Here is a 17,967-nt window from a genome sequence, read left to right on the forward strand (position 1 = left end):
ACGGCCTCGGTGGTCCAGTGGTTGAGCGTTGTGCTAACGATCCGGAGGTCCCGAGTTCGAATCCCCGTGGAAACAAATCACAAAAAAACACTTTGTGATCCCTAGTTTGGTTAGGACATTACAGGCTGATCACCTTATTGTCCAAAAAAGTAAGATTATCCGTTAAGCCGTTTGTCCCGGTTATTACTTACTGATGTAAGTACCTAGTCGTAACATGAGTCATGTCAGGGGCCTTTGGCGGCTCAGTAAAACTCTGACACCAGGGTTGATGGGGTTGGTAATCTACCTCACAATCCACAAGATAGAAGAAGATCGTATTTTGAAAACCTCCAGTATTATCAACAGTGGCTGCAAGTTGTCTTTGATTACTTGTGGCTCTGCCCACCCCATTAGGGATTACGGGCGTGAGTTTATGTATGTATGTCCAGTATTATAGACGGCGATACGGCTCACCGTTCAGACCAACCTATCACGTTGGTCTAACAGAGAGCTCGGTGAGGCGTGGATACTTAGTTCATCTTGCGATGGATGTACCTCTGACTACCCCATCACGACCCGGGACATGATGTCATATTATACGAATAAGGTTTGATATAACTCAGATAAAATATGCACCAAAATAGAGTAGTTTGTGCATGGGAAATATTATGTCCGATATTTTTCTAGTGGCTGCGGTTATTCGGTTACAAAGTTTATTTATCTCTTACTAATATTATAAATGTGAAAGTTTGTGAGTATGGATGTTCGTTACTCTTTCACGCAAAAACTACTATAATAAATTTTACAATAATGTAGCTTGTACATTAGAATAACACATAGACTACAATTTATAAAGATATTGTGTGAATTATCAAAATGTGACGATAAGTGTCAAGTAAGTAGGAAAAAATGTACCATTTGCGAGCAATTCTGACGTGCGCTGAAAAAACCGTTACACATAATGTAATGTATGATATGATGGAAATGTTTATCTTAAATGGGCCTACAAAAAAACCTATGATTAGGGCCGTGTAGTGATTGATCTATATACGATTTTTTTTAAATTATTAAGTTTAGAGTCTATATCCTAAATTTAATCATTTAAAGAATCGGAAATTCTTACCCCGGAAACAGAAATCCATGCGAACGACGTCGCAGGCGGTCGCTAGTTTATTCATATATTGAATAGTAAAAAAAATTTTTTTTTTCAAAATTGGCTAACAAAGTTAGCGCTTTTTGAACGTCAAAATTTATATTACATATTATGTAACTAGGTGTAAAACTACTACCACATCGGAATATGTAACGCTGAGGGAAAGACGTGGCCAGAAAAACATCCCAGCACAGGGCCCTAGTCCTACTGTTTCATCTTTTCCTTTGTTTTTTTTTAAATCCAGTTTGTATTACATAATTTATAAACTTAAATACAATGGTATTACAATTTCAGTCCGTGGAAGGAAAGTGAAAAATAAAGAGTTTATGTGACTTTATCACCGAAACAGTGCTGTTTAGGCCTGTGCTGGATTCGAACTTGCGACCTCAAGTGAGAGGCAAGCGTTCTACCAGCTGGGCTACCAGCAACACGGAACTCCGCGTACCACGACTTTACAATAAGTAAATATAAAAATATAAAAAAACATAATTAGAAATAAAATAAAAATAAATAATAAAATAATATTTATTTAATAAATTTATTATAATTAATTTTGGTTCTTTGTGATTTTTTGCATAAGTACATACCTAATAATCTTCATTGGTGTATATATCGTGGCCATATCATAGAATTGATCATTTCATGAAATGATCGACCATTTCATGAAATGGTCGTATTTCATGAAATAGAACAACATTCGTTGGCCACATCATGATGTGGTTTGGCCAGATCAATGAACACAAAACGTTTAACGATATGACCAACTAAATGCATGATTACTTCATGATATGGCCAAACGTTAGTGATCATATCGTAAAATAGTAACATTATCCACCGCTGGTGTCGCTTTGTTTATGTTTTGCATAATGGCGGCGGACAATAATTATTCTTGTGTGGACGCGAATAATACGAATAATAATGAGCAAATACAAGATAAAAGTGCATTGAAGCAATGTTTTGACACTAAGGTGAAAAGAAAAACTCGTATTAACAGTATACAGCAACTTTATTTTTATTTTTAGGTTATATGGCAAATAATGAAGGTCGAGTGACCACGCTACGTAAATCAATGGACTATTATTGGATTTCGAAATATGATATAAGTAATTAAAACTGCGAATGAAGAGATATTAATTTTAAAAAAGAAAAATATAGACGATCCTACTGTCCGTAAAGTTTCTTTTTTTGACGTGACTTATTGTAGATATGCCGCAGATGGCATTAACTACTTGAAACAGGATTCTATTAAAACGCATAAATGTTTTTGTCATAATTTAAATTATCATAATCCTTTTTTTTATAATTTTTACAAGGCATAACAGTAGGTTAGGGTGCGGCGGGGGTGGCCCTTGGGCCACCCCTACGCCGCCAGTATGTTTATCTTACACACGAAAAGTATACTGAATGATGACCAATGGCATGAAATAGTGTCAAAAAATATGACGACGACTTCAAAGCGAGATGCAGTTACGGCGTATATGTCAACTACATCAACACTCCGTTAATCGAAAATGACTTTTTAATTTTTAATTGACTTTTAAACATTTTTGTACTTTGTACTAGAGTAATACATAATTTCCTACCTTATTTCGCGTTTTTATTATACCACTTATCATGGACACCCTACATTAATGATATGGCCAAACGTGGATGGAAATATCATTAAACGCTGACGTTTAAACGATATGGTCAGTTGAAGTTGGCCATTTCATGAAATACGACCATTTCATGAAATGGTCGATCATTTCATGAAATGGTCAATTCTATGATCTGGCCACGACATATACGCCACTGGCGAGTTGAGGGCACCTGCCGGCAACGTATTTCCTAAACTTGTCGGATTATCTAACGGCATTTGTCACAGTCAGTTATTACCCTAACTATGAGGTATACCCTCGTCAAGTTAAGTCAAAGACCTTTCGTCGAATTCGACAATCATTGGTTTAGACCCGTGCTGGGTTCGAACTTGCGACCTCACAGTTCGGGTGAAGCGCATCCAACTGGGCTATAAAACTAATTTCAGTATAATTAAAACACATAATAACGGGTTCTTACCGCGTTTAAAGTAGGAATATGAGACTCCCGATATTTCACCATTCCGATATCAAATTATGCATAAACAAGCGGCAAAGAAAGAGGGTAGACAGATATGTCTGCCCGTAGAAAATTATGGATCTAGCTACTCCACTCCAATCTCATCAGCCATCCCGTGATCATGGCACTTGCAACAGTGTCGAAATATCGGGAGTCTCATATTCCTAGTTTAAACGCGGTAAGAACCCGTTATTATGTCTTTTAATTATGATATTGGCCCCGATTCCTGCAGACACCGCCTAATTTTATTTTAAGTTATATCCGTCATTTTCATATCCATAGAAAAGGAAAGGGACGGATGATTCACAGCTCTTAATTTTAGGAAGAATGAGTAAATGAATGAATAACCCGGGCGAATCAAAAAGGTATGTCGCTGGTATGCAATCCGTTTGACGTGCTGTCTACTTAACTGTGTCGGATTATTGGCCAATGTAAAATTTTTAGACGGTTGTTTTAGATTTGTGCTTAAAATTGACGTGTGTTCCATAAATTTAATGCTTGTCGATTACCCGTCCCTTTCCTTTTCGGCGGATAAAAAAATGACAGATATAACTTAAAATAAAATTAGATGGTGTTTACAGGAATTAGCACCATTAACCGCGTAAACTTAAAACAATGTATAATTTCAGTATCTCTTTGATATCCGAACAAGCGCAAAAGAATAACTAGATATATGTACCTACATAACAAATCTGTGTAGGTCTGTGCTAAAATGAGATTTATTAGACCATATTCATTTATAAGAATAAAGAAAAAAATGTGAGGGCAAGTTATCGCAGGGTATACTGAGATGAATGGGGACATAGGTTCGGTTTTAGCGCGACATTCCTTTTATTAAGTCGCTTTAGTGCGCAGTTTTTCTTTATCACTATTACCTAACGCGGGAGAGATGGATTATAGACATACGGTCACGAGCATTAATATGTATACACTTTGGTACCATGTCACATTAACTTTTTTGACAAGTTGAACTGTAAGTCGCACTAAATGTCAAATATGTTAGTGCGACAGAGTCCTAAAGTGGGTACATTATATTGCTCATGACTGTACATACATAAACTCACGCCTATTTGCCACCGGGGTAAGCAGAGACTATGGAATTCAATTTGAATTCGATCCTGATTTGACTTTTGCTTCCTCCACATTCATCAATCGCTTCATACACGCACGCCGGTTCAGACTAGATCGTACTGAACATTTTCTAAGGACATCTCCAATTTGGCCAATGTACTTAGTTTCGACTATCGCAAGATTACGCCTGATTCCTTTTAGGGTAGGCAGAGATCTTGAAACACTTTCGCTTCTTCAACACTCATCAAACTCTATGTACATGTTCGAGGATTTGGAGTGTTTTTGACCTGACCTTTAAAACATCTTGGATTTAGGTAGACCTTTCTCTACTGACTTCAAACATCATTGATGTATTTTTTTTTAAATAATAATGCCCATTTGACCACAATCTCACCTGATGGTAAGAGACGATCTAGTCTACGGTGGATCACGCTTACCTAGCAAATGCCTATTCACTATAGCCTTGAAGACTGCAAGATTATAACGAGTTGGAAAAACATACGACGGTAGATAGTCCTTTGTTATTCGCATCAAAAGGAAGAGGCAAAACGTTTAGTGCGGCAAAATAAATGAAAAAGTATGTTACTAGATATATTCAAATTCAAATTCAAAAATATCTTTATTCAGTAGGTAACATAGTTACACTTTGAATCGTCAATTTTTACATAACGAACGTCTTATCCGCATAAAACTACTGCAGCTTCTCACAACCTGTATAGCCGATATATATTGCTACATATACAATTACAAGGAGCTCGGTGGCGCAGCGGTAAACGTGCTCGGTCTGCGATTGTTGAAGTTAAGCAACTTTCGCATACCTTAAGATGGGTGACCACGAGACCAAGACACGACGATTTTATTAAAAACATCATAGAAGGGAAGCTAGAAGGAAATAGAGGAAGGGGAAGACCAAGAAGAGCTTATGTGGGATATAGAAATAACACGGGATATTTTAAATATCCCGAATACATCGTGTTTTTTTTATATTCGTACTCCTTATTAAATATCTTTACACCTTATATTTAAACAAAATCCTCTGACCCGACCGACATCGCACCAAAGACTCGCCTTTCTTACTTTTTAAAACTGCCTTACGTCCCATTAATTAACCATCCTCCTTTCATACCATAAACAATCAAATTCCCATTCATTATCCTTCCATAGTATTCTCACTTTACTACATTTATATGGAACAGATTAAAGAGAAGGTGACCGTCGAGTCTTATGAGGAAGTGAAAGAATTGGCCTTTGATAGTCAAGTCTGGAGAATGCTACACCAACAACAGCGTTAAATTAATGTGAAGTCCAATGTAGAGAAGTTTGCCATCGACACGATAAGAAGAAGAAGAGTAGAGAAGTTATGTAAGTCAACCTTTGCAATTCAATTATAAAACCTACAGGTTCAAAACTTTAGTTCCTTATAATTTTCAATAAACTTTTAACTTTGCAATTAGTGAAATGGGGTTACGTTTCGCTTGTTATATTCCGCGCTGGATTAACACAGACATAACTAAGTACATGTTCAAAGTTATTCCTTTAGTTCAGTAAAGTTTTAATTGGTTGCATGGGGAAAAATAATCGCTACTCTTTAGATCTTAAGGTAAAATGCAACTGCACAGCTGCAGCACAGCATTGCTATTGCTAGCTCCAAGCAGTAACTACGTATCTTCTGCGAGGTGCAAGCTTGTCGTTCACGCGCCGGCGCGAGTAAGCGAGCGAGTAAGCTGTGTCCATGTCAGAGTCATAGATGTTTTTTGTTTTGGTTTTTCCCGAAGGACAAGGCAAAGGGAACTATGCCCATACAGCCATGTCTTATGTATTTTTTTTTCTTGATGATGATTAATGAAATGATGAAAGTTGATGACGATGAATGATGAAACCTTTAAGTTAATGACAAGCGCTTCTTTAAAAATACACTTTACAAAATAGTTACTGCAACATCGTTTCTATAAATTTTTGAATTTTTAATTTTTAAGAAGAAAATGAATTTTTAAATTTCAAATTCGAAGTTTAACATTTTTAATTTTATTTCATTTTAATTGAATTGTAATTATTTTTTTTATTAACGACAATTTATTTTTGCGTGCTAACGTGTAAGCTGAAAACACACTGGTCATATAATTGTAACAACATCTTATTGTACTGTTTTCTGGCAAATAAACTATTCTATTCTAACCTAAGCCCTCACCCTTGGAGCAGACTCCTACTCCGAACCCCAAACGAATTAACTCAAAAGTCCGCTTAAACTTTGGAGTTATGAAGTGGCTTATTGGCACGAAGCGAAAATAGATAGGCAAGTACACTTTGTTTATTGAATATTCCGATATAATAACACTATAGCGAATGTTTTCCGACTAACTTAATGCGATCATTAACCACAAAACACCACTATTATTAATTATTTAGATTATTCAATGAAGAAAGCAACCGTTCCGTTTTCGTTCCCGCCAAAAACTCGAGTCATAGAGGTTTCAGGTAATAGGTTAGTTTCCAACTAGTCAAATCAATTACTTTTTACTAAACATCAAAACACGAAATTAGTTTGGAATTTGAATGAAAAAGCATACTGTGACGTCATAGAAAAACGTGATAAAATATCGGTTTTATTATTATGTTTTTCTTGATTAAAATTCATAAATAAGTTAAATAGAAAAAAGAAAATGCTTTTCGTTAGTTTTAGATTTGTCTTTATATAGTAAGTAATCAGAATTTCTTAATTTATCTTGAAACTCCATCATGACATCAACACCCACCATCAACACTCATCCTCTAACATGATGGACTAATCTTATGGGCGATAGGCTGATCCCTTATCACCATAAGGTTCATCATATCCAGCTTACGACATCGTATCAACAGTGGCTGCAAGTTGTCTTTGATTACTTGTGGCTCTGCCCACCCCATTAGGGATTACGGGCGTGAGTTTATGTATGTATGTATGTATCTTGAAACTAGTACACGACCTAAAAGACGACTTCTTGGCATTTTTAAAACCAAGTCTTTCGTGACATGATGATCAGTCTACCATCATTACTGGTCCGTGGTCCAGTGGTTGAGCGTTGTGCTCACGATCTGGAGATCCCGGGTTCGAATCCCGATGGGGATAAATCACAAAGAAATCACTTTGTGATCCCTAGTTTGGGTAGGACATTACAGGCTGATCATCTGATTGTCTGAAAGTGAGATGATCCGTGCTTCGGAAGGCACGTTAAGCCGTTGGTCCCGGTTATTAATTACTCCCGGTTAATCGTTACATGAGCCATGTCAGGGGCCTTTGGCGGCTCAATAGTAACCCTGACAGCAGGGTTGATGGGGTTGGTAATCCACCTCACAACCGACACGATAGAAGAAGACTGGTCCGTCATGTTGGAGTACCTAAATACAATCTTCATTAAATTTTAACGACAAGTAACGGAACGCAATTTGTTCTTTGCTTTGCTCTCGTCAGACGTGTGTTAGACATGGTTGACAAATCGCACGACGTTTCATTTCACGTTACTGTCCGACTGTGTCGCGCTCAATTGCTTTACAGGAAAACTCAGTGTGCAAACGATCACACACGGATGAACAGATTTAATTCGCTGTGTACAGTATATGTGCATTTTCTTGACGTGACTTATTGTAGACTTGCCGCAGATGGCATTGACTACTTGGCCGGACAAATGGGGAGCACTGAGGGCTCTCACCCGGTAGAAAATTTAAGACAACAGGCCTGAGGGTGCCCAGTTGGGCGCGAACCACGGCTCGGGGCGTCGTCTAAAAGGAAGAATATTTTAAATAATTAATCGACCCTAGTGGCTGAATGAGGGAAATCGTCGACCACGCCGGCGGGGTCGGTATCGGGGTTCTGAAGTGTTTGGTGTCGCGAGCTGAATGGCCGCCTCTATGGCTAGAGTAATCGGGTCCCTCAGTGTATGTACACAGCGCATCAAATTTCTACGTTTAGTGCCTTTACCTTTCGACCACAGAGCAGTACTTCAGCTTTCGACACATATTCGCATTGTTACACATTGTAGGCCTCCATTCTTACTTATCGTTATTCGTATAACATAACGGTATTCGTTTTCTTGTGTCTGTTTTATTGTGTACAAACAAATAAATAAATAAATAAATAATAAATAAACTGCATTAAAAGTATTATATGTACTTAAAAGTAAAACATAAACACACATATGTGTAAAAGTAAATTAAAATATTTACCTATTTTTGTTCTTTTTTATATTGTTTGTTATTAGTAATTTAGACTGACTATTGAAGAGTTAACTCAAAGATACTCAAAGATATTCTGTACTCACGAATATTATTATTTTGTCTTAATTCATTTTCTCTTTTAATTATCTTAATATGTGTTTTATTTTTATTATTTTTTGTATAAGTACCCAAGTGCATGCATTATTTTTTGGTGAAAACTTTATTGGCTTCTGTACTACCTAAAGTGTGTTATATCTATATGTGTTATTTTAAGCTGTATGTTTTCCTTAAATAAATAAAATAAAATAAATAACATAAGCTCACGACTATATCAATACCAATACCAATACAACGACCAATACAATACCAACCCAACCAATACCAATGACATGTAGCTTACGTTACCAATACAGATTTGTATTTGTATTTGTATCCCAATATTCAGAGATACATCCATTGCAAGATGAACTTAGTTCCCAAACCTCACCGAGTTTTCTGTTATAGGTGAGCCGTACTGAATTATTAATATATAGTAAGTATATTAGCAGAACGACCTTTAGCTCATTAGGCACTACCATACCCCGGACACTTCAAACAAAACCTCGTTTTACATACACACTACACATTGACATTATCGTACACGCGCATGTGTGTGTGTGACGTCTGACGCCATACGATTGAAGACTAAACTATGTTTGAGGGGGTGAGGTAAACCTAGCTCAGCCGCTGGTGGGGAGCGGAGAGTTGCCGTTCTATGCGTAGTATTATTCCTCATTCTATAGCACTGCTATGTATGTATGTCTGCGGCTTGACAGATCGCAATCAACTACAAAGACATAGCTAAATACATCAGTGTATTTCAACATCAAGTGAGCTTGTTAATTGAGTTACGTGCGACTCTGCGTGGGGCTTCGAAACAGGCGAATGAAATGGTTGGTAGTGGTTAGCACTATGACTTACTACATTGAAGACTACATCGATAAGCGACTAGATATCAAGTTTACCTAGAGCTTAAATTGTTGTTGCACATGTCTGATGATGTACAGTCATGAGCAATATAATGTACCCACTTTAGGACTCTGTCGCACTAACATATTTGACATTTAGTGAGACTTACAGTTCAATTTGTCAAAAAAGTTATTGTGATATGGTACCAAAGTGTATATTAATGCTCGTGACTGTATATACTTTGAAACCATGTCACATTAACTTTTGTGACAAATTAAACAGTAAGTCTCATTAAAAGTCAAATATGATAGTGCGACAGGGTTCTAAAGTGGGTACATGATATTGCTCATGACTGTAGATGACACTTATGGGAGATTTTTTTTTAGAATTTTAAAATAAAAATAGTTCTCAATAACTCGTTAGATGGCGCTTCTTGGCCCGTCTTGAAGATCTTGACGCCAAACGCCAGATCCGAAAAACTCGACCCAAGCCCTCCTACAACTACACTTATAACTCAAATGGGACTCTCTATTGTGCTTCTTGCAACAGGACTTTCAAAACTAGGTTTTGCTAGTCACGCCCGCGCCCATGCAAGAGCCCAGGGTAACACTAGCTAAGGGTGTCGCCGTCGATGGATACGTCTGGGAGGACATCATCATCATCATCAGATGGCGCTTAATCAACTATGTTACTAGGCTATTTTCAAAATGCCACGAACTAATAAGATATTGATTTCCGTTTTCCCTGCTATTTGTTTATTTTCAGAACATAATTATTGTGACATGTAGCGATTCCATATTCTGTAATTTTTTTGGACACTCTTGTTTTAACCATCGAACATTAGTCAACAATTTGAATAATTAAAATTTTGTATTCTTTTATTCTTATTAAATTAGTCTAAGTAATTTTGTTTTTTTTTGGACTCTACTCGGCTGCCGCTCGTAATTCGTTGTTTTCTTTTATGTTTTCATAATATCATCGAAAAAAGACAGAAATAATTAACGTTTCGCTCCTTGCAGTATTGTCATTACAAGATGTGGTCCAAACAGCCTCCGTGGTCCAGTGGTTGAGCGTTAGGCTAACGATTCGGAGGTCCCGGGTTCGTATCCCGGTGGGGACAAATCACGAAAATCACTTTGTGATCCCTAGTTTGGTTAGGACATTACAGGCTGATCACCTGATTGTCTGAAAGTAAGATGATCCATGCTTCGGAAGGCACATTAAGCCGTTGGTTTCGGTTACTACATACTGATGTAAGTACGTAGTCGTTACATGAGCCATGTCAGGTGCCTTTGACCCTGTAGTAATAACTCTGACACCAGGGACGATGAGGTTGGTAGTTGGTAATAACCTCACAACCCACACGATAGAAGAAGAGTTGTTATCTGATTGCTCATGGCTCTGCCCACCCTTTACGGATTATAGGCGTGAGATTATGTATATGATTGCGTTATCTTAAAACCGCTCCTGTTCCCGCTTGTTCTAAGACCGCTACATTACCTTGAAAGGCTTTCACTGCGTCGGAAAATAAATTACTTTATTCAAGATAGAAGCTAGTTTTAATCGAATTGAAAATTATGAATAACTTAAAATGAACTTACAAGATGGATAAATGAGACTGCCTTTCAAGCCTGCTTATTTATTGACGATTATTCTCTAGATATTGTTTACAAAGTTTAATGAAGTCTCGAATTTTAAAATTAAATGTTTAATGTAATGTTTTATGGCCTAATTAAGATATTATTCAAGCAAGAGTTACAAAGACGGAATTGCGTACTTTTATTTTTTGATTTTTGACATAAATTTATTTTGTTTCAATTCAAAGGAAGTACGAAAGTAATCAACTAACTAATATTATCAACAAAAAATATGGTTAATGTATTTACCTAATGTAAATCAGTTGGTATAGAAAGTGGTTAAATTCTCGCACCTCAGATGAGTCCGCTTACCTCTGTGGGGTCTGCATGAGAACTGCGTCGCGCGGGGCGCTAATTATATCGAGGGCTTCGACTAATAAACGCAGCTAATGCTACATAGATAGACGTCGAAGGGCTATTGGCCGAAACCCTTGATAATGCGCGACGCGAGCTGCGAGTTTGCCGTACTTACCAAGATTTAACAGGTCCGGGTTTTTACAGAAACGACTGCCTGTCTGACCTTCTAACCCGCGAAGGAAATACCAGCCCAATACAGGTTCCTATTTCCCAATTCAATACTTCTAAAGGACGTGTGCGGGACAAATAAAGCGACAGTAGGTACCTCATAATGTATTCAACCCGCCTTTGGGATGTCAAACATCAAAGTGGCTGAATATTAAAACGCCTATTGACTCTATTACATGCGATTACACGTATTTCTTGTTCGTTTATTTTTGGTTCCAGCGACATTTTCCAATATGTCATAAAAATACGTGTAATTGCATTCGGTGTACTTGTCCGGATAAATGAAGAAGTACATTGTTTTAAGTTTACGCGGTTATTATCATAATTAAAGCACATAATAACGGGTTCTTACCGCGTTTAAATGGGGATATGAGACTCCCGATAAATGGAGAAGGCTGCTATTGCCTTGTACCTCGGCATATATTAATGAATAATACTGCGTACAGAATGGTAATTCTCCGTCCCGCACCCAGATTTACTTTACCCCCTCTGGGTCTTACTTAAGTCTCAATGGCCGTAAGCCACTAAGGAAGAAGTAAGGAAGAGAGAGCGTGATAAGTAGTACGGAGTATGATCTCGGTTTTGATGCTGATCGGACGCTTCTATGGCTAGAGTAATCGGGTCGTCGGGATTGTATATTACGGCGCCCGAAGGACGTAATGTAGACGTATTTTATTTGTATTTCTTTAGACGTATTGGCCAATCAACTCGCGACACCAAACACTTCAGGACCCCGATACCGACCCCGCTGGCGTGGTGACGATTTTCCTCATTCAGCCCTTACCGCTATCGACCCACTAGGGAGCCCTCAGCGCTCCCCATTTACCGGCCAAGTAGTTAATGCCATTTGCGTCAAATGTACAATAAGTCTCGTCAAAAAAAGGTTTTGATGCCTGGTGATATGGTTCACCACTTACCACGTTGGTCTAATGTATGTCTAATCTAATCTACATGGTAGGTTACCCCAGCAGTGGATAATGAATCCGCTGCTGGGCAAAGGGGAGGACCCCTTCCTCTTTCCATTTTTGCGGTCGTGTGCGCACTCCGGTCAGTCCCTCCGGCAAGCGTCCAAATCGTCGCGCCATCTCTTTCGAGGTTTAACACGACGCCTGTACCCGTCATGAGGTACCCAATGAGTGTCGTCTGAGTGAATGTATGTTCGCCGGTAAAACGTAGGTAGGCATTACGTCATGCGATAGTGTATTTCTGATAATCAAGAGCTTATTTTTATATTTCTTAAAGAGCTTATATTTGAAATTTGTAATATCACCGTTTACAAAGACTTTAACATAAACCATGGAAAAAGAATTCATATTTCGTTAAGATAATTCAGCCTTAAGAAGGTTTTAGAGGGGAAAGTCTTACACAATTTATCAAAAAAGAAAAAAAAAAAGATAATTCGGAAGAATTGGGATTGAATTCTTGGCTGGTGTGGCGAGGCTCCAGTGAGAGCGAGACAGGATAATTTATAATACTGTCAATTCTTTTGTTTCATTTCCTGTTATACAATAAAGGATATTGATTTGTCGTCTATGTGAGTTTTAATACAACGCAAATGTTTATTTAAGTATTTTATTTTTTGACAATGATTTGTTTGGCACAATGTCGTGGCGTTGTGATTTATTAAGTACTGGACCGAACTTAGGTAAGTGCCACGAAGGTATGCAGTTGTTTAAATGGTAAGTACCTCATTTCACCAATGGGGTTTGCAATATAAAAAATCCTTATACTTAGTTGCCAAGTTAATTTTTAATTTTGCCCATTTTTATGGTTCGAAATAGGATTACTTTTTGTAGTCTGTTCAGGTTTTTTATGCTGTACAAGCGATGTTATTCTAGAATTTAGTGTTTGTATGATTTTAGTGTATGTATGGAATGACCATTCAGTCGTATGGCGTCAGACGTCACATACGCCGATGCGCGCGTACGATAACGTTAATGTGTGCTGTCTGTGTAAAACGAGATGTTTTGTACGAAGTGTCCGGGGTGTGGTGTGGACCAAAATTATCTAAAAATAATACATAATGCCCCCGCTAACAAACGGGCTTGAGCTAAAACGTATCTGTTTTATTTTCCCTCATTTCAACAGCTGAAACGGATCCGCTCGGATACATCAGGAATTACAATGTGGCATAAAGCCTTTGAATTTTTTATCATTGTCAAACATTAGCCGGTTTTGTTCGAAGATTAGCCATTCCGGCATTGTATCTTTGATATAATTTATATTTTGACGTGAGTTATTGTAGATTTGCCGCAGATGGCATTCATTTGACCGGACAAATGGGCAGCGCTGAGGGCTCTCACCTGGTACAAAATTTAAGACAACAGGCCTGAGGGTGCCCAGTTAGGCGCGAACCTCGGCTTAGGGCGTCGCCTGAGAGGAAGAATATTTGATAGAATTAATCGACCCTAGTGGGTCGATAGCGATAAGCGCTGAATGAGGAATTATATTATATATTTGTTTGTTTGCATACTCTTTATTGCTTCAGAATACAAAGAAAATTTACATATAATTTATCGTTAGATAAAGCATAGGCGAGCTATACAGGGTGTTAGTGACATCGTAACGAAAACTTTGAGGGGTGGTTCAGGCCATGATTCTGAGTTGATATCAAGTAGAAATTTCCGTCGCAAAAGTATGGATTGGAAAATAATTAAAAACAAAAGATAAATTTTCATGAATTTTTTGACACGAAATTCCACGTGATATCAACTCAGAATCATGGTCTGAACCATCCCCCTCAGTATTCGTTACGGTGTCACTAACACCCATACCTACTTGTATGGCTACCTGTATGTACTTGTACGGGGTGTAAGTGTCATCGTAACGAATACTGAGAGGGATGATTCATCTGATTATTCTGAGTTAATATCAAGTGGAATTTTCCATCGCAAAAGTATAGAATTGAAAATAATTTAAAAAAACTAAAAAAAAATCATGAATTTTGCGACGGAAAATTCCACTTGATTTTAACTCAGAATCATGGTCTGAATCAACCCCCTCAGTATTCGTTACGATGTCACTAACACCCAGTATATATTGGATATACAGATACAATGTCTATTGACAGAGGCTGGGTCGTGTCCGCTGCCTATTAAACAGTTTCAGCTGTATAATAATGTATCATTTACGTGATGGGGTTTGTAATTACATTCGTCTTTTTTGGGGTTAAGCATACGATTTTACAATAAAACACTAGACGACATTTTGAATTTTTAAGCGTACTTTATGGAAAAAACTTATTATAAGAATTATAAAATTAATGATTAGCTACAGAGGCTGCAAAAGTTCGCGAGGAGTGGAAATCCTATATCCCAAAAGGGGATTTAAAAGGATTAGAAGAAAGAAAGAGAAAATATAGATGACTAGCTTTTGCCCGCGACTTCGTCCGCGTGGCTTGTTAATAAAGAGATATTTTTGTGTGTGTGGGAGAAAGGTAAAAAATGCTTAATTTTATTATTTTTAAATGAGGTTATAGTATAAGTAGCTCAGTTAAATAATGAATTGTTATTAATTTTTTGGTTTAATATAAATTTAGGAAAATACGATCATAGGAGGCTAACCCTGAAGTACCTATAAGCTTTCGTCTGGAATTCCGAGATGAGAATGTTTTTTTCATACAAATGTTTTTTCCCGTTAATTCCCGTTCCCGTGGGAATTTCGAGAATTCCTTTCTTAGTGCACTTCTACGGTACCTAAGCTACGTCCCTTCCAAATTTCAAGTGCCTACGTTTAGCCGTTTAGGCTGTGCGTTGATATGTCAGTCAGTCAGTTTCTCCTTTTATATATTTAGAAGATTAACTAAATGATAACAATTTCGTGTTCTTTATTTGTAAAGTCTTTAGAAGTCTTTCGTCCTGATTTTAGTGAAGTTAACAGTCATATGGGGGTTGCCAAGTGGAGAGAGGGTATCTTTCCATACCACGGATGTATCACCATAGCGATGCCGATCCGTTGGGTCGGCGCAACATTAAGTCTTACATTCAATGTTAGTGCCACTTCGATTCGATCGTCGTCTTTTTATCGATGAAGCGAGTCCAACGCCAATCAGTAGGACGTGTTATTTCCCGTATGTAAGGTGAACGTTGTTTTATTTATAACTTCCTTTCTCATCGTGGATCAGAATTGTCAAAAATACCATTATTTCACAAGAAATATGGTGTGATGGATGACAGGATAATCAAAATCAAAATCAAAATCAAAATAAATCCTTATACTTGGTGGACCAGCATGTCCCGATTATTGAAAAATGAAAATTTACCCGACCCGATAACCCTAGACAGAATGTCATGGCGCCGCAAAATTAGGAGAGCCGACCCCATCTAAAGTGGGATAGCGCAAGGAAGATGGATGACAGGATAATAAAAAACACGTCTTATTTCAAATATAAGACAAGGAACAACAGAAATGAAGGTGGACATCTGACTTACCACAGATCATAGAAACTAAACTAGAGAGATATGCCTATATGAATATTATCAATTCGGTTTCCACCAATAGACTAGTTCGACGTCTATCTACGTTGATAGCATTTACTGCGTTTATTGGTCAAAATCCTCGATATAATCGGCAGTTCTGATGCAGACCCTGCAGGTTAGGTAAGCGGACCTTCGGCCCGCTGTGACCTGTTAACATACGTCAGCGTGTGTGGTCGCACCAAGACATTTCTGACTGGACTGCTACATCGATGTACCCACTTTAATGATGTGGAAAGTTTTATAATACGATTGTTGCCTCATAAAATATGATCGTTTTAAGCATATTGCGGTCCAACTGACTATGCTCGCGCGGCATCTCTCTAGAATAAGAACTCTGTGGTACCTTCACATTGTATCACAAGTTGCGTGTGTTTAACACTATTACTATTGGTGGAGTTTTCCACGTAACATTACATAAAAATATATGTTCGAACACTCACCGTTTAGTCCGGGCCGCGGTGTTTTAAGCGAAGAAATGTGAGACGTTGGTATCTCTGTATATAATGATTCCCACTCAGTAATATTCCCCGCGGTATCATTAAAAATAATACCATCTTCAATTACAAAATCCGTTTCATCTGTCTTTTGATTTTTATTCACCGTCTTAAAGTAATCATGCAGAATTTTATCCCTTGTCGCATCATCTATAAGTTTTTCCATAGAGCTATTTTCTTTCAAGAATTTCTCTTCAATTTCCGGCATTTCTATTTTGGCTTTTGTAACTACGTTTACATCTTCTTCTACAGAGTCTGTAGAATAATTATACACTACGTAGTATTCTAATGACTTATCGAATGTAGTGCTGTTATTTTCTATAAAATCTTTGTTGATATTGCTTTCTGTATCGTTGGTTAGAGTTGTTGTGTTTTTTCTTCTGAATCTGTCTAGTAGCGATTGGTATTCTTTACTATTTACATTATTAGCTGTAATTTCTATAGTGCTATTTACAGAATCTTTAGTATTGTTATCATCTATTTGATTTTGTTCTAAAATAATATCCAGATTTATTTCGTTTTTAGCATAATCAGACGTGGAAGCCTTAACAAATGTATCGTCGTTGGTGCTTTTAGCTTTAACAGTTTCACTACTATTAGAAATGTTAAAAGATTTCTGGTTTTGATTGTCAAGACTTAGTTCAATAGTTTCATTATTTTGATCTAATTTGTCATCATCTTGATTGTAGTGTTCTTTATTTGTAAAATTTTCAGAAACGTTTAGTGTTTCGTCCTCGTTCATAGGACTGAGTGTAGTGAAGTTGACAGTCATTTGGGGGTTGACAGGCAGTAGTGAGACGAGGAGGAGGAGAGAGGATATCTTCAAGGCGCGCTCGTAGAGGGGTGAGCAGAGGTTCGGGGGCGAGGCGCGGCGCGGGGGACGACTCATGCCAGGCCGGCACTTTAGCGCCGACTATCCTGCAAATAAAGAAATATACTCATTATTAAAATTGATTTTTAAAATTAAAACATTTGTTTATTTACGTACTTATGTAACCATATCTACGTATTTTCATATTATGCTTAACCGTATAAAATAAAAAGGACTCTTAGCCTTTTCTTTCTATAATTAGATGTCGCTTATGACGTCATTTATTCAATCGTAAAGATAGAAAAAAAAAACTTGTTATTCGCTTAGCGATTACCCAGCTGTGGGACTCTGAACATTCAATTACAGTATGAAAGCCAATAAAAGCAAGATAGCACTGTGACTGTAGGCTATTGAATTTAGTGCCTTTGTGCTACGGCTCAGAACTCCAATTGGATTAACACCAGCTGAATGCCGCATTCACTGAGTGTTTGCCGTGATTAGTCTATTGTGCCACTTTGTTGAATCTATTTTGAAGCTTTTTTTGACGTGACTTATTGTAGATTTGCTGCAGATGGGATTAACTACT

General features: G+C 37.5%; 1 protein-coding gene across 1 annotated transcript in view; it reads right to left on the reverse strand.

The window, feature by feature from the left end:
* The window catches only part of LOC126368325 (gamma-aminobutyric acid type B receptor subunit 2), a 102,825-nt gene extending 85,366 nt beyond the window's left edge, over window positions 1–17,459 (reverse strand). The window contains exon 1 of the mRNA XM_050012235.1: window positions 16,628–17,459. Coding sequence (XP_049868192.1) covers window positions 16,628–17,459 — 832 coding nt within the window. The remainder of the gene's footprint in view (window positions 1–16,627) is intronic.
* Between the last annotated feature and the right edge of the window lie 508 nt (window positions 17,460–17,967).

This window comes from Pectinophora gossypiella, chromosome 7 (genome assembly GCF_024362695.1).
Source record: "Pectinophora gossypiella chromosome 7, ilPecGoss1.1, whole genome shotgun sequence".
Taxonomy (NCBI): domain Eukaryota; kingdom Metazoa; phylum Arthropoda; class Insecta; order Lepidoptera; family Gelechiidae; genus Pectinophora; species Pectinophora gossypiella.